The 17,090-nt window shown below is 42.3% G+C and overlaps 1 protein-coding gene across 5 annotated transcripts in view; it reads right to left on the minus strand.

The window, feature by feature from the left end:
* Positions 1 to 17,090, minus strand: part of TP53BP1 (tumor protein p53 binding protein 1) — an 87,230-nt gene that overhangs the window by 8,905 nt on the left and 61,235 nt on the right. For 4 of the 5 annotated variants that reach the window (XM_036923620.2, XM_036923618.2, XM_036923624.2 and 1 more), the window contains 3 exons: positions 4,102 to 4,373; positions 3,302 to 3,451; positions 2,571 to 3,001 (listed from right to left, as the gene is read on the minus strand). In XM_036923620.2, the coding sequence (XP_036779515.2) occupies positions 2,571 to 3,001; positions 3,302 to 3,451; positions 4,102 to 4,373 (853 nt within the window). The remainder of the gene's footprint in view (positions 1 to 2,570; positions 3,002 to 3,301; positions 3,452 to 4,101; positions 4,374 to 17,090) is intronic. The other variant, XM_036923619.2, reaches the window with a different exon arrangement.

Genomic DNA, 17,090 nt, shown 5'->3' on the forward strand with positions numbered 1-17,090 from the left:
CTAATCTTCCCTATTATCTACTTCCCTGCTCTTGCTCTGATTCAGAACCTAGGGATAAGGCCTTTAGGTTAGAAGGAACACAAGGTGGGGTATAAAAGGAAACTGGGATAGAATTCAGGAGCCTTGAGCCTAGGCCTGATTCTGGTACCACCAAGCTGCATGATCTTGGGCAAGACCCATTCCCAATCCTGTGAAAAAATAACACTCCTTCCCCTATATCAATCAACAAACAACTTACGCACACACATACCAGACATATATACACACATAAACACAACACATATATAATCTAAAAACAGGGCATTAATATGAACATTTCTTCATTCCTACAAACAGAAGGGTCCATTTGTTCTCTCTTCCATTAGCCTGTCCTTGAAGGAAGGGCTAAAAAAAGAAAACCAGAGCATATGCCACCAAGGGAAAAAATACATGGGAGAAAGCAGGCCTTGATTCTCTCCTCGTCTATGCCGCCGAAACACTCTCCTTGCTGAAAGCTCTATCACTGAACTAAATCACAAATACTTGCTTCAAAAGCACTAAAAAGTCCAAGACAACAATATACTTCACAATGATGAAGAGCTACTAGAACTAGAAGCAGTCTCGTGTTGACATTAGTAGACAGCCTCACTAAGTGGAATGCAGAATCCCCACTCTCTGATGCCATTAACTCACTCTGGATACAGGACTGTCTCTTTTTCTTAAGAGGTTCAACTTGTGGACCTCCAAGAGCAGCTCTACACCTGAGAGAAGGATGAATGCATTTGATACACAACTGTGTGAGTCACAGGTCCTAAAAAACCTCAATCCATGTGCTAATACCTGCTGTCACACAAAGCTAAGTGTTACCCAGAAGTAGAAGATGAAGTGGCCCGTTTAACTGTGAAATAAAGGGGCAACCAGTGCCTTTTTGTGGCCACCATGTGATTTCAGACTAGGCTGAAAAGTTCTCCCCAGATTGGATGCACATGTCTAGAATGACATCGTTATGTCAAAAGGGATGTGTGACACTGAAATGAGCAATAAACTTCCATATATAGTTATAATTGAACATTTACTTATGAGATTGGTAATCATTTTAAAGAGTAAGTCCACTTGAGAAGAATAACAGTGAAGCTCCTATCAAATAAAACAAAGGAAAGCATGTTAGGCCAGTAATACTCCCAATGGGACATGAGTCAGTAAACCACTGGAAGCTTGAGTTTTTTGAAAGCCTGGCGTTTTAAAAGCTGTTTTGTAGCCAATTTTATTTATGAAGTTTTGCTTTGTACATATACATTCTATGTGATGATTTTCCTAGCTAATAAAGGCCTGTCTTTATTACATTAAAGAAAGAAAGGGGCAAATATCAACTACTCAGGAGGAGTCCAAATCACAATTTTTGCCCATTATATCCCGATCCATGTTCCAAAAAATTCCCAGGAAGGACATTTTTAAGTGACAAACTCAACACAAACATTAATCTCCAAATTAGCTCACAGAAAAGCAGCAATGTATTCAAAGAACTGGCACATGAAACAAGTCATAACAAACACAAATCCTTTACCATCACCAATACAGGGAACTGGCTACAGAAAGAAAACAAGAAAACTAAGAACAAAAGGCACCATATTTTAAGCCAGAGAGTAGTAAGTGGTGGCTGTACAGCCACACAAACCCAGAACTACCACTTTCTTCCTAAGGAAAAATACCTCAATATATTTGCCACGCTCACCTACTAGGCTCCCATCAAGGCAATAAATTTAAAAGTCAGTGGTGAAAGAACAGAGAATGAAAGCTTTCTGCCCTGTCAAGTCACTATTTCTCAGTTCTCAATCCCCACCTTAAACAATGTGATGGAGGGCCACATCCCTGTGCTGCCCTGTGGCCACCCCACGCCACCTGCTCCCCGCCCCTTGTGCGAGGTGATGAAAGGGCACTTCGCCTCACTGGCATTCTGCTCCCACTAGAATCCACTAGCTCCGGGCTGATAAGAAGACACGAGACAACCCAAACTGAAGGACGTTCCACCCAATACCTAACCAGGACTCTTCCAAACTGCCACGGTCAAGGAAAACAAGAAAATACTCAGAAATTGTCACAGATCAAGAGATCACAGGACACAAGGACCAAATGCAATGTGGTAATCAAGCACTGGATCCTGGAACAGAACAAGGACATGGAAAAGCTGGTGAAATCCAAGCAAAGTATGGAATTTAGTTGACAGTAGTGAGCCAAGACTGGCTTCTTAGTTTTTACAAATGTACCATGGTAACATAAGATTTCAACAATAGGGAAAGCTGGAAACCTGGGTGAGGGGCATACAGGAACCCTCTGCACTATCAGACTGTATTCTGAAAATTTTCTGTAAATATAAAATTTATCAAAAACAGAAAGTTTATTCAAAATAAACAAGCAACAAAGAAAAACAGAAAAGCCAGTGGTGAAAGTAACCAGTGTGGCAGAAATAGAATTTCTGACTTTAAGAGACCCCAGTAAAGTAATCAGGCTGGAGTGAATACTCTTGCTAATTACTGACGAAGAGAGGATTGCCCCAGGGCACAGTCAATCCCTTCAGATCCTGCTTGTGTTACCTGCACTGAAATACTCATCCTCCGAGAGGGCTGTCACCTCCGTATCCAGTGGGATGGGGTCACAAAGCAGAATGTCTTTGCCCAGCACATCACACTCGTACCCATCATCAAACAGCAATTTATACTTCCCAGCTCCAACATCACGTGTGATTTTCCCAGAGTAAAAATAGCCATTGGAAGACCACTTGGCAACAACTCGGAGCCCTACAAAGCTGTTCCCTGGAGAGGAGGCATCTAAGCCATCAGAAGGGCCAGCAGCAGCCTGGAAAGGAATCTCTGGAGAGTCGCTCCGACGCAAAGCGCCAGCACTCATGTCTGCTCGTCTGGTGGAGTCTGGTACGCGGGGCACAATACGGGTGAAGGACTTATCATCTGGTGACATGCTGGGTGAAATGTCCTCTATGCCCAGGGGGCCAGGCACAGCTGTTTCTCTAAAGAGAGATAAGAGAGAGAAGGCAGTAAGAATCAGAAGTAAGAAGAACTTACCTGCCAATCTTCCCACACCTTTGTTCATGGGTCTCTTCAGCCCATTCTTTGATAACCCCATCACAGGCATAAGCCTGGTCTCTCAGTGGCCTCACTCTGACCCCTGCCCACTCCCCAGTCAGTATGGGCCCCTCTTGTCCCTCCTGACATCCCACATACTCTCTACTCCCCTCTCTTCTCTCTACTCCCTTTTTTCCTGTGTAAGTCATAGAATAAGTTAAGTGTATCTCACACTACCCGGGTACCTGGTTCCAGTGATCCGAGAAGGCGGGCGGCCCCTTCGCCCGCGCCCACGAGGCGTGACTGGAGCCTTCCCTCCCTGTCTGATGCCAAGGCCTGCATCACCATCCTCCTCACATACTGGCGCCCCTGTCTGACTGACCCCTTTTCTGGGACTAGAGAATGAAGACAGGTTAGTATGACAGCACCTACCACTGAATCCTTTCTTCACGAGGTCTCCCCTTCACCCTCAAACTACATGCCAGGCCAACATGTGCTGGGCCTCCAGGACAGCAGGAAGCTGATCCATACACCCACCATCAAAGAGTATCAGAAAGGGGGGAGGAATGTAGGATAACAAGCAAAGGCCATCCTCCTCCATGACAAAGCTTCCTACTGCTGCCCTCAAAAACAGCACACCCATTTCTGCCCTGCCCTCTCTCCTGCTTCAGGCTCGGCACACCTGCAGAGGATAACAAAAAGCTAGGAGGTGTGTCAAGTTGGGGCCACTACCCCAAACTTTCTGCACTCTCAGCCAAAACACTTGCAGGCTGGAGGAAATGGGGGTGGCAGAAGCATGTGCCAGCATTCCCGAAGTCCCCTCACCTGTTATGCTACATTTTCTCAGGAAGTCTACCCCCTATGGGGCTCTACCCTACTTCCCATGCAAACCCAAAACAGGAGAGGAACAAAAGGGGAAGAAGAGGAGCCATTTATTCTAGATGGAGGATGGCAGGATTTCCCATTACTCCCCTTTTCCTGTGATAGTAAAAGGTCAGCAACCCTGCCCCTGCTGTGGCTCGTGCTCTGGAGACCCTGTCTGCACCTCAGTTTTCCTGGGCCTCCTCGGGAGCTGGGCAAGGCAAAATCTGCGGGTTCCGTCCCGCCGGTTCTTCCTTTGAGGGGTCCGGCTCCTCTCCCTGAGCCGCCACTGCTGTGCACAGCTGAGAGACTCGCCCCACTGGACGTGCGCTGCAAGCTGGAAGCCTTGGAGGAGAAGGAGCTGACATCCCCCAGGTCGCCCGAGGAGCCCCCAGTCTGTGAGGGAGAAGCTTCCGTCTCACACTCCTGACACTCTACGACGGGCTCTTCAGTCTCCTGCAAGGGAGAAATGGATACAAAAGCTAAAAGAAGCCGCAATAACAGAAAGCTAATGTGATGGTTGGAAAACCCTAGAGATGGCAAGAAATTTCAATTCAGAAAGGTGGGAATCAGATGGGAACTTTCTGGAATAATGGAAACGTATACCTTGTTTTGAGTAGAGATTACATATAAGGGACTGTCAAAAGCCACTAAACTGGGTATGTTAAGACTGCATGTTCTCACAGAATATATATATCTCAACAAAAACAAAACAAAAAGACAGTACTAGATTGGGAAGAAAGAAACCTCCAACCTGAGCTAACTTAAATTACCTTTTTACTGGACAAGGTTACAACCTTAGGCTGCTGAGAAACCAGCAAAGATTCTAACTCAAGAGGAAGAGGACAGAGGTAATTCCCTGAGGGAAGACAGCTAAGGAGGGAGGCAGGTTAGAGGAAAACGAGTGGTTAGAGGCTCTTCGGGGTACTTCATTAGCAGTGGGTTACATTACATGCTTTCTGAGGCTTGGCATTTTATATTACCTTTCAATAAGTGATCAAGGAAATAGAAAATTCTAGGCAAAAATAAGCTAAAAATGGTATTACTATTTAGAAAAATGAAAACCAAAAAAGTAGAAGACAGGAATGTCAAAGTGACTCTATCTCACATGCCTACTTTGATGGATTCATAGTGACTGCCTGCAGCTCAGTTTTAAGCAGCTTTCTGAGTTTACTTCCTAGGCTTAGTGGCAAAAGGTTTTAGGACCTGCTCTATTGCCACAAGACTGAGAAATCACAGCACAGGTGCTGCACAGTCATATTCCTGCACAGGGTAATGTGTGCATTACCAGGCAAGGTATCAGAGAAGATGTGGAGAAGCACAAGCCTCTTTCCTCAGAGTTTACAACCTCTCTGGAGGGGCAGCATGCAATGCACACACACCAAACATGCACTGATATAATGCTAGATGATTAAATGATTATTTTGACCACTCCCTTCTTGAAAATCCTCCTTTAGAATCTATAAAGTTTCTTTCTCTTCTTTTCATTCTGCTCTTTGGCTAGAACTATTTGTGCTTGTTTTGGGATTCCTTTTTCAGCCTAGTCCTTTAAAATTGGTATTTCCCAGGACTTTATTCCAGATTCCTCTTCTCATTCAGAATTATAAGCTTGCCCATGCCAGTCTTACCAGACTCATCTCTGCCTGCCTACCAACACCACCATGATGCTTTAGCTCCAGATTCACAGGGACAAATGCCACTTAACTACTCCCCATTGATATGCCAAGGACATGGGAAATTTAACCCATTCAAAACTCAACTCTGTCATCCTCTCTCCATTTCCCCCCCTTCAAAGAATCAACCTTGGTTGTCCCCAGCACATCTCACACTCCTTACAGCTCTCTCTAGCGATACTTTTTTTTTCTCAACAAAACCTCAACCCAAGAGTTTAGAGAGGAGAGGACTCCCTGCACCCCACTGCCATTCACAGGCCACTTCTGTCTCCCTACCTCCTGCTCCTGCCAAACCACTATTTGCCATTCTGTTCAGCCTTCCTTTCCTCTTTCCTTGCTGTCACTCACCAACATCCTCCTCTTCACTTTCATGTATGAACACCTTGACTCCTCGTTTACAGTTTCCCTCCCCTCCCCATCCCTACTCTGTCATTATTCTCTGGGGCTTACATCCATCACATGACCCATCCAGCTGCTGCCCCACTTCCTAATCTAAGTAGCACCATTAACCTTTTACTCTACCTTAGCTACTACTACTACTTTCAGGGTCGTTACCTCCAAAAATCTGATCATAAACATGCTGTTCTCCAGTCACTGTCTCCTGTCATTAAACCTGCCTGCTCTAGATCCGAGTCAGTATGATCTGCCATGGTCCCTTGAGTAAAGCAGGTGTTGTGAGCACAGAATTTCAGTCAATTCCTTCTCTTGGACATGGCAAATGTGTAGAGACAAGGCCTGCCTAGGGGACTAGGACCCAGACTGTGTCTCAGTTGGAGAACAGACCCAAAGAGCAGTAGCTACACCTGCCTTTTTAACTGTTCAGCCCTTGAAGCCATGCCTCTTATGACGACTTCGAACCAACCTCTAAGTTGGCCTGTTAGGATCTTTTTAATGAATTTGCTTGTTTTCCTGTCTCTCCCACTAGACTACAGAGGCCTCATTAAGACAGAGATTGTAACCATCTTCTTTTCTGATATATCACCAAAACCTTGCACAATGCCGACCACAAAAGAGGCCCTCGGTAAACATTTGCTGAAAGAAGCATCTTCTCTCTCAAACCCATATCCGAGTTACACTGTCTCTGTCAAGACAGTATGGTGCCACCATTCGCCCAGGCATCATATTATACTCCTCCCTCGCTCACAATCCCCACATTCAAGAATTTGCCAGTCTACCAATTTCACCTTCTATATATTTCTTGCATCTACGTCTCCCCTCTCAATCCCTACTGCTACTGTCCTGACACTCATTACCTCTTGTCTGAACTATGCCTCTCATCTTAACCCACTCCAATCCATTGTTGCACTGCTCCCAATCTGACCAACATGCAAATTATGAGCATGTCACTCCTTTCCCCAAAATTCTTGTAAGGCTCTTCATCACACAGCAGATAAATCTAAACTCTTTTCTTTGGCACACAAGGCCCTTATGCTCTGGGCCCTTATCAACCTCAACAGCATCCACTTTTACCATTCCCAGCACTCCTATTCTTGTCATTTGAGCTTCTAAATATTCATTGTGTCATGCTGTCTACATATTTACATTACTTCGTTCTGTTAGCAGTGTTCTTCTCCCCCACCCCTCAGTGTTATCTGCCACACTCTAGAGCGCTGTCTTCTTTCTTTTAGCCGCCGTTAAGTAGGCCAGTAGGTCCATCCCCTTCTTCCTAACACGTATTTCTACCCTCTGGTATAGCAACCAGCAAGTTTTGGATTTGTTGCAAGTTGAGTGGAAGCTCCTAGAACATGGACAGTGTTTTTTTTCTTCATAGTCCCAGTGACTGCCACAGTGCTGGGAACATAGTAAAAAAATCAAAGTTGCTGGAAAATAAATGAACAAAATCTTTAAAAGATGATAAATAAGAGATGAGGGAAGGAAAGCTGCCAGTCCTCTGGCCTCAGCCTGTGCACCTTCACACCCTCCACATCTCTGTGGTGCCCACCTACTGGACTGCTCCCGCCCGTGGGCTTCACTCTCAGCCTCTGTCTGTGCCTTGTCCACCAAGCCCTCTAATATGGACACCCTTTTCCCATAGCCCCCAGTATCTAAAAGCCTTCTGTGTCTAATTCAAATGCTTTCTGGCCCTTGTACAGACTTGATCAAGATTCTCTTCAGCTGAGTTCCTCCTCCTCAGAACCTGCCATAAGCACCTTCCTTTTGGCTCGCATCACTTTCTCTGAGAAGAGCATGATGTGGTGGTTAGGAATGCAGGCTCTGGAACTGGACGGCCTGAGTTGGATTCTAGGTCTTCTGTTAATTAGCTATGTAACCTGAAGTTATTTTAACTTGCTATGCCTCAGTTTCTTCATCTGAAAATGGGAACAGCAGTATTTACCTCAAATCTAGTCATAGTTAAACAGGATAAATCACTTAAAGTCCCTAGAATAGTGCCTGGTATATAGTTAGTGCCCAATAAATATTAGTCACTATTTTTATTTTATTTAATTACAGCATCATTTCCCAAACTATATTCCATAGGGGTATAATAAGAAATACTTTTTTAAATGTTCAAGGGCCAAATAAATTTGGGAAATGCTGTGTTAAACAATAAAATAGGTATCTTTACAGTGACGATGGGTGTGTGGTGCTTGGGGAGGTCAGCTAGAATCTGGAGTATCTGATATCTTCACCACAGATTTTATTATTTTAACTCATGCTCTTTCTTGATAATAATAATTATTCTGAAGTCATTCTTTGTTTTCTTTTTCCAAAATCAGTTTACAGGCTTTGTTTCTCACACTTGCTTGATTCATTAGTAATTTTTTTTGTAATTTATACAATAGATTCTGCTATTGTATAAATACTGATGTGTTCTGTTAGAAATATTTTTTACTCTAATTTTGTTTGGTTTGGTTATGTAATCAGTCTTAAAAGGAAAACTATAAATTATAAATTAGTATTCGATATGAAATGGGAGAAAATTTTGGTTTTTTCCTTGAAGTCATTCTCTGAAGAACTCCTTTATCCGGAAAGTCAAAGCACATATACCATTTTTTAGTCACCATATAAATCTCATTGATGGAAAACAAGATTTCTTTGAAAGAAAAAGAAAATATAAAGAGACTGTTTCTACAGTTCCACCAGACCTTTCACCAATGCTTCTAACAAGTTCCAAAATGAATTTCATCTGCATCCCCTCCCTTGTTTGCCCTCTGCAGGAAGTGTTTTTTTGTTTTGTTTTTAGATAATTATTTTTTATTGAAGGGTAGTTGACGCACAGTATTACATTACATTAGTTTCAAGTGTACAACACAGTGATAAAACATTTATATACATAATTCTAGGTTCCAGCTATCACCCTACCAAGCTGTTACAATATCTTGACTATATTCCTTATGCTATACATTACATCCTGGTTACTTATTTATTTTACCATTGCAAGTCTGTCCTTTTTTTTTTTTATGTGAGGGCATCTCTCATATTTATTGATCAAATGGTTGTTAACGACAATAAAATTCTGTATAGGGGAGTCAATGCTCAATGCACAATCATTAATCCACCCCAAGCCTAATTTTCGTCAGTCTCCAATCTTCTGAGGCATAACAAACAAGTTCTTACATGGAGAACAAATTCTTACATAATGAATAAGTTACATAGTGAACAGTACAAGGGCAGTCATCACAGAAACTTTCGGTTTTGTTCATGCATTATGAACTATAAACAGTTCAAATATGAATACTCATTTGGTTTTTATACTTGATTTATATGTGGATACCACATTTCTCTCTTTATTATTATTATTTGTAATAAAATGCTGAAGTGGTAGGTAGATACAAGATAAAGGTAGAAAACATAGTTTAGTGTTGTAAGAGAGCAAATGTAGATGATCAGGTGTGTGCCTGTAGCCTATGTGTTAATCCAAGCTAGACCAGGGCAATAAAACATCCATGTATGCAGAAGATTTCTCTCAGAACGGCGGGATTAGGTTCTAAGCCTCACCTCTGTTGATCCCCAATTTCTCACCTGATGACCCCCCTGCGACTGTGCCTGTCTTAGGTTGTTCCTCCCTTGAGGAATCTTACCCGTCTCTGGCTAACCAGTCACCTTCCGGGGCCATACAGGGAAATGTAAAGTTGGTAAGTGAGAGAGAAGCCTTATTGTTTGAAATGGTTAGCTTTTTATTTCTTTGCATATTTATGCCCTGTAGCGTCTATGCCCAGCATTTGTCTTGAGGTATCTTTACCACTTGGAAGAATTATGATACTTGGTAAATTTGATATGAGGCACAAATTCTATTTAAGGGTTGTAATTAGGAAGGAAGAAGAAAAGCTATAGAAGTAGCAGGCAGAAGAAAACATGGGAAGATTGATTATTTCTTTGACATATCTTCTTGTAGAGTAACTTCAGCATGTATAGGTTTTAAGCTACTACTTAAATTGCACACACACATTAACATAATAGGAGTATAGTTACATAACCAAAGCATATCTGTAATTACCAGCCATCTCCAGTGAAACCAAGAAAACCAGTTAGGCACCTTAGGCATTTGTGAAAACTTATCTATGATATGGTGGATATTGTCCAACTGAACTTGAACAGTCTGAGAGAAATCAGACAAATTAAAACAACCCATTCCTGGGGAATGTTCACATCCCTTATGTTCTTTTAACAGTAAATAGTCTGTAGTTGTAAGATTTTGGAGCGCTACAATTTGCACTTCTCCTAATTCTTGGTTGAGTTCCAACAGTATAGATCCAGTCAAATTTGTTGTTTTACTGTATGCACAGGCCAGCTTAGATATCTCCTTCATTCCCATGGCAAGTCCAGGAGCTGGTGGGATGAGTGCATCTACAGCTGTAGCAGTGCATGGATCTTTGTTGGGGTTTTTTGATGATCATCTTCTGGCATGAGTCTTCCAGAGAGTGCTGATGATGGAAGTTCTCTTTCATATCGTATCTTAGTTCATTTTCTGGGTAGCGCATTTAGGCTTTGATCTTCTGTATAAACGCAAACAGACCCTTTGCCTACACTTTTATATGCCCTTTATACCCTTGTGTAGAACTCATTGGAGGTTACCACACAGGAACTGCCTTTTTTTTGTTGTTGTTTTGTTTTGTTTTTGGTATCACTAATGTACACTTACATGACGAATATTATGTTTACTAGGCTCTCCCCTATACCAGGTCTCCCCTATAAACCCCTTTACAGTCACTGTCCATCAGCATAGCAAAATGTTGTAGAATCACTACTTGCCTTCTCTGTGTTGTACAGCCCTCCCTTTTCTCCTACCCCCCCATGCATGTTAATCTTAATACCCCCCTACTTCTCCCCCACCTTATCCCTCCCTACCCACCCATCCTCCCCAGTCCCTTTCCCTTTGGTACCTGTTAGTCCATTCTTGAGTTCTGTGATTCTGCTGCTGTTTTGTTCCTTCAGTTTTTCCTTTGTTCTTATATTCCACAGATAAGTGAAATCATTTGGTATTTCTCTTTCTCCGCTTGGCTTGTTTCACTGAGCATAATACCCTCCAGCTCCATCCATGTTGCTGCAAATGGTTGGATTTGCCCTTTTCTTATGGCTGAGTAGTATTCCATTGTGTATATGTACCACATCTTCTTTATCCATTCATCTATCCATGGACATTTAGGTTGCTTCCAATTCTTGGTTATTGTAAATAGTGCTGCGATAAACATAGGGGTGCACTGATCTTTCTCATACTTGATTGCTGCATTCTTAGGGTAAATTCCTAGGAGTGCAATTCCTGGGTCAAATGGTAGGTCTGTTTTGAGCATTTTGATGTACCTCCATACTGCTTTCCACAATGGTTGAACTAACTTACATTCCCACCAGCAGTGTAGGAGGGTTCCCCTTTCTCCACAGCCTCGCCAACATTTGTTGTTGTCTGTCTTTTGGATGGCAGCCATCCTTACTGGTGTGAGGTGATACCTCATTGTAGTTTTAATTTGCATTTCTCTGATAATTAGCAATGTGGAGCATCTTTTCATGTGTCTGTTGGCCATCTGTATTTCTTTATTGGAGAACTGTCTGTTCAGTTCCTCTGCCCATTTTTTAATTGGGTTATTTGTTTTTTGTTTGTTGAGGCATGTGAGCTCTTTATATATTCTGGACGTCAAGCCTTTATCGGATGTATCATTTTCAAATATATTCTCCCATACTGTAGGGATCCTTTTTGTTCTATTGATGGTGTCTTTTCCTGTACAGAAGCTTTTCAGCTTAATATAGTCCCACTTACTCATTTTTGCTGTTGTTTTCCTAGCCCGGGGAGATATGTTCAAGAAGAGGTCACTCATGTTTATGTCTAAGAGGTGTTTGCCTATGTTTTCTTCCAAGAGTTTAATGGTTTCATGGCTTACATTCAGGTCTTTGATCCATTTTGAGTTTACTTTTGTATATGGGGTTAGACAATGGTCCAGTTTCATTCTCCTACATGTAGCTGTCCAGTTTTGCCAGCACCACCTGTTGAAGAGACTGTCATTTCGCCATTGTATGTCCATGGCTCCTTTATCAAATATTAATTGACCATATATGTCTGGGTTAATGTCTGGATTCTCTAGTCTGTTCCATTGGTCTGTGGCTCTGCTCTTGTGCCAGTACCAAATTGTCTTGATTACTATGGCTTTATAGTAGAGCTTGAAGTTGGGGAGTGAGATCCCCCCTACTTTATTCTTCTTTCTCAGGATTGCTTTGGCTATTCGGGGTCTTTGGTGTTTCCATATGAATTTTTGAATTATTTGTTCCAGTTCATTGAAGAATGTTGCTGGTAGTTTCATAGGGATTGCATCAAATCTGTATATTGCTTTGGGCAGGATGGCCATTTTGACGATATTAATTCTTCCTAGCCACGAGCATGGGATGCATTTCCATCTGTTAGTGTCCCCTTTAATTTCTCTTAAGAGTGACTTGTAGTTTTCAGAGTATAAGTCTTTCACTTCTTTGGTTAGGTTTATTCCTAGGTTTTTTTTTTTTAATTCAATTTTGAATGGAGTTGTTTTCCTGATTTCTCTTTCTGTTGGTTCATTGTTAGTATATAGGAAAGCCACAGATTTCTGTGTGTTGATTTTGTATCCTGCAACTTTGCTGTATTCCGATATCAGTTCTAGTAGTTTTGGGGTGGAGTCTTTAGGGTTTTTTATGTACAGTATCATGTCATCTGCAAATAGTGACAGTTTAACTTCTTCTTTACCAATCTGGATTCCTTGTATTTCTTTGTTTTGTCTGATTGCCGTGGCTAGGACCTCCAGTACTATGTTAAATAACAGTGGAGAGAGTGGGCATCCCTGTCTAGTTCCCGATCTCAGAGGAAATGCTTTCAGCTTCTCGCTGTTCAATATAATGTTGGCTGTGGGTTTATCATAGATGGCCTTTATTATGTTGAGGTACTTGCCCTCTATTCCCATTTTGCTGAGAGTTTTTAACATGAATGGATGTTGAACTTTGTCAAATGCTTTTTCAGCATCTATGGAGATGATCATGTGGTTTTTGTCTTTCTTTTTGTTGATGTGGTGGATGATGTTGATGGACTTTCCAATGTTGTACCATCCTTGCATCCCTGGGATGAATCCCACTTGGTCATGGTGTATGATCCTTTTGATGTATTTTTGAATTCGGTTTGCTAATATTTTGTTGAGTATTTTTGCATCTACATTCATCAGGGATATTGGTCTGTAGTTTTCTTTTTTGGTAGGGTCTTTGCCTGGTTTTGGTATTAGGGTGATGTTAGCTTCACAGAATGAGTTTGGGAGTATCCCCTCCTCCTCTATTTTTTGGAAAACTTTAAGGAGAATGGGTATTATGTCTTCCCTGTGTGTCTGATAAAATTCTGAGGTAAATCCATCTGGCCCGGGAGTTTTGTTCTTTGGTAGTTTTTTGATTACCGCTTCAATTTCGTTGCCGGTAATTGGTCTGTTTTGATTTTCTGTTTCTTTCTGGGTCAGTCTTGGAAGGTTGTATTTTTCTAGGAAGTTGTCCATTTCTCCTAGGTTTCTCAGCTTGTTAGCATATAGGTTTTCATAGTATTCTCTAAGAATTCTTTGTATTTCTGTGGGGTCCGTCGTGATTTTTCCTTTCTCGTTTCTGATACTGTTGATTTGTGTTGACTCTCTTTTCCTCTTAATAAGTCTGGCTAGAGGCTTATCTATTTTGTTTATTTTCTCGAAGAACCAGCTCTTGGTTTCATTGATTTTTGCTATTGTTTTATTCTTCTCAATTTTATTTATTTCCTCTCTCATCTTTATTATGTCCCTCCTTCTGCTGACCTTAGGCCTCATCTGTTCTTCTTTTTCCAATTTCGATAATTGTGACATTAGACCATTCATTTGGGATTGTTCTTCCTTTTTTAAATATGCTTGGATTGCTATATACTTTCCTCTTAAGACTGCTTTTGCTGTGTCCCACAGTAGTTGGGGCTTAGTGTTGTTGTTGTCATTTGTTTCCATATATTGCTGGATCTCCATTTTGATTTGGTCATTGATCCATTGATTATTTAGGAGCGTGTTGTTAAGCCTCCATGTGTTTGTGAGCCTCTTTGCTTTCTTTGTACAGTTTATTTCTAGTTTTATGCCTTTGTGGTCTGAAAAGTTGGTTGGTAGGATTTCAATCTTTTGTAATTTTCTGAGGCTCCTTTTGTGGCCTAGTATGTGGTCTATTGTGGAGAATGTTCCATGTGCACTTGAGAAGAATGTATATCCCGCTGCTTTTGGATGTAGAGTTCTATAGATGTCTATTAGGTCCATCTATTCTAGTGTGTTGTTCAGTGCTTCCGTGTCCTTACTTATTTTCTGCCCAGTGGATCTATCCTTTGGGGTGAGTGGTGTGTTGAAGTCTCCTAGAATGAATGCATTGCAGTCTATATCCCCCTTTAGTTCTGTTAGTATTTGTTTCACATATGCTGGTGCTCCTGTGTTGGGTGCATATATATTTAGAATGGTTATATACTCTTGTTGGACTGAGCCCTTTATCATTATGTAGTGTCCTTCTTTATCTCTTGTTACTTTCTTTGTTTTGAAGTCTATTTTGTCTGATATTAGTACTGCAACTCCTGCTTTCTTCTCACTGTTGTTTGCTTGAAATATGTTTTTCCATCCCTTGACTTTTAGTCTGTACATGTCTTTGGGTTTGAGGTGAGTTTCTTGTAAGCAGCATATAGATGGGTCTTGCTTTTTTATCCATTCTGTTACTCTGTGTCTTTTGATTGGTGCATTCAACCCATTAACATTTAGGGTGACTATTGAAAGATATGTACTTATTGCCATTGCAGGCTTTAAATTCGTGGTTACCAAAGGTTCAAGGTCAGCCTCTTTAGTACCTTACTGCCTAACTTAGCTCGCTTATTGAGCTGTTATATACACTGTCTGGAGATTCTTTTCTTCTCTCCCTTCTTGTTCCTCCTCCTCGATTCTTCATATGTTGGGTGTTTTGTGCTGTGCTCTTTCTAGGAGTGCTCCCATCTAGAGCAGTCCCTGTAAGATGTTCTGTAGAGGTGGTTTGTGGAAAGCAAATTCCCTCAGCTTTTGTTTGTCTGGGAATTGTTTAATCCCACCGTCATATTTGAATGATAGTCGTGCTGGATACAGTATCCTTGGTTCAAGGCCCTTCTGTTTGATTGTATTAAATATATGATACCATTCTCTTCTGGCCTGTAGGGTTTCTGTTGAGAAATCTGATGTAAGCTTGATGGGTTTCCCTTTATAGGTGACCTTTTTCTCTCTAGCTGCCTTTAACACTCTTTCCTTGTCCTTGATCTTTGCCATTTTAGTTATTATGTGTCTTGGTGTTGTCCTTCTTGGATCCTTTCTGTTGGGGGTTCTGTGTATTTCCGTGGTCTGTTCGATTATTTCCTCCCCCAGTGTGGGGAAGTTTTCAGCAATTATTTCTTCTATGATACTTTCCATCTCTTTTCCTCTCTCTTCTTCTTCTGGGACCCCTATAATACGGATATTGTTCGTTTTAGATTGGTCACACAGTTCTCTTAATATTGTTTCATTCCTGGAGATCCTTTTATCTCTCTCTATGTCAGCTTCTATGCGTTCCTGTTCTCTGATTTCAATTCCATCAATGGCCTCTTGCATTCTATCCATTCTGCTTATAAACCCTTCCAGAGTTTGTTTCATTTCTGCGATCTCCTTTCTGGCATCTGTGATCTCCCTCTGGACTTCATCCCATTTCTCTTGCGTATTTCTCTGCATCTCTGTCAGCATGTTTATGATTCTTATTTTGAATTCTTTTTCAGGAAGACTGGTTAGGTCTGTCTCCTTCTCTGGTGTTGTCTCTGTGATCTTTGTCTGCCTGTAGCTTTGCCTTTTCATGGTGATAGGAATAGTCTGCAGAACTGGGATGAGTGATGGCTGGAAGGACTTCCTTTCTTGGTTTGTGGCACTGCTCTCCTGGGAGAACAGCGGCCTCTAGTGGCTTGTGCTGCGCAGCTTCGCGCAGACAGGGTTTCTGCTTCCTGCCCGGCTGCTATGGGGTTAATCTCCGCTGTTGCTGTGGGCGTGGCCTGGCTCGGGCAGCTACTCCAAAATGGTGGAGTCGCGTTGGAGGGGGAGCGGCTGGGAGGCTATTTATCTCCGTAAGGGGCCTCCCTGCTCCCTGCAGCCCAGGGGTTAGGGTGCCCAGAGATCCCCGGATTCCCTACCTCTGGATTAAGTGACCCGCTCTGCCCCTTTAAGACTTCCAAAAAGCACCCGCCAAAACAAAACAACGACCACCGAAAAAAAAAAAAAAAAAAACTTTTAATCAAAAAAAAAAAAGGGTGGTCGCTCGTTTTTCTTTATTCTCCGGTGCGAGCCTCAGGCCTCTGCTCACCAGTCTTGCTGCCCTGTTTCCCTAGTATTGGGGTCCCTATCCCTTTAAGACTTCCAAAAAGCACTCGCCAAAACAAAACAGCAAAAAAGCAAAAAAAAAAAATGGTCGCGCGCTTTTCTTATGTCCTCCGGCGCCCGGCCTCCAGTGCCCGCTCACTGTTCTTGCTGCCCTGTTTCCCTAGCATCCAGGGCCCTGCACTCTGGCCCGGATGGCTGGGGCTGGGTGTTCGGCAGTCCTGGGCTCCGTCTCCCTCCCGCTCTGCCTGCTCTTCTCCCGCCGGGAGCTGGGGGGAGGGGCGCTCGGCTCCCGCGGGGCCGGGGCTTGTATCTTACCCCCTTCGCGAGGCGCTGGGTTCTCTCAGGTGCGGATGTGGTCCGGATATTGTCCTGTGTCCTCTGGTCTTTATTCTAGTAAGGGTTGTCTTTGTTATATTTTCATAGATATATGTGGTTTTGGGAGGAGATTTCCGCTGCTCTACTCACGCCGCCATCTTCCGCCCCTCCAGGAAGTTTTAATGAACAATGATTTGGTTCTTATGATGAAAGCCAGAGGAAGAAAAATCCTGGATAATCCACCATCATCCTGCATTCAATAATCAGTGATTCTGAGAGTAGCATTTGGTCCTATTTTATTATCTAATGGTTTAAGTTATAACTCAAAACTTCCTAAGTGTTAATACTTCTTGAATGGTTCTCCCACGTGTCGTGTAGGTAATACTCTCCCTACAACCCTCACC

This window comes from Manis pentadactyla, chromosome 11 (assembly GCF_030020395.1).
Source record: "Manis pentadactyla isolate mManPen7 chromosome 11, mManPen7.hap1, whole genome shotgun sequence".
Lineage (NCBI taxonomy): Eukaryota > Metazoa > Chordata > Mammalia > Pholidota > Manidae > Manis > Manis pentadactyla.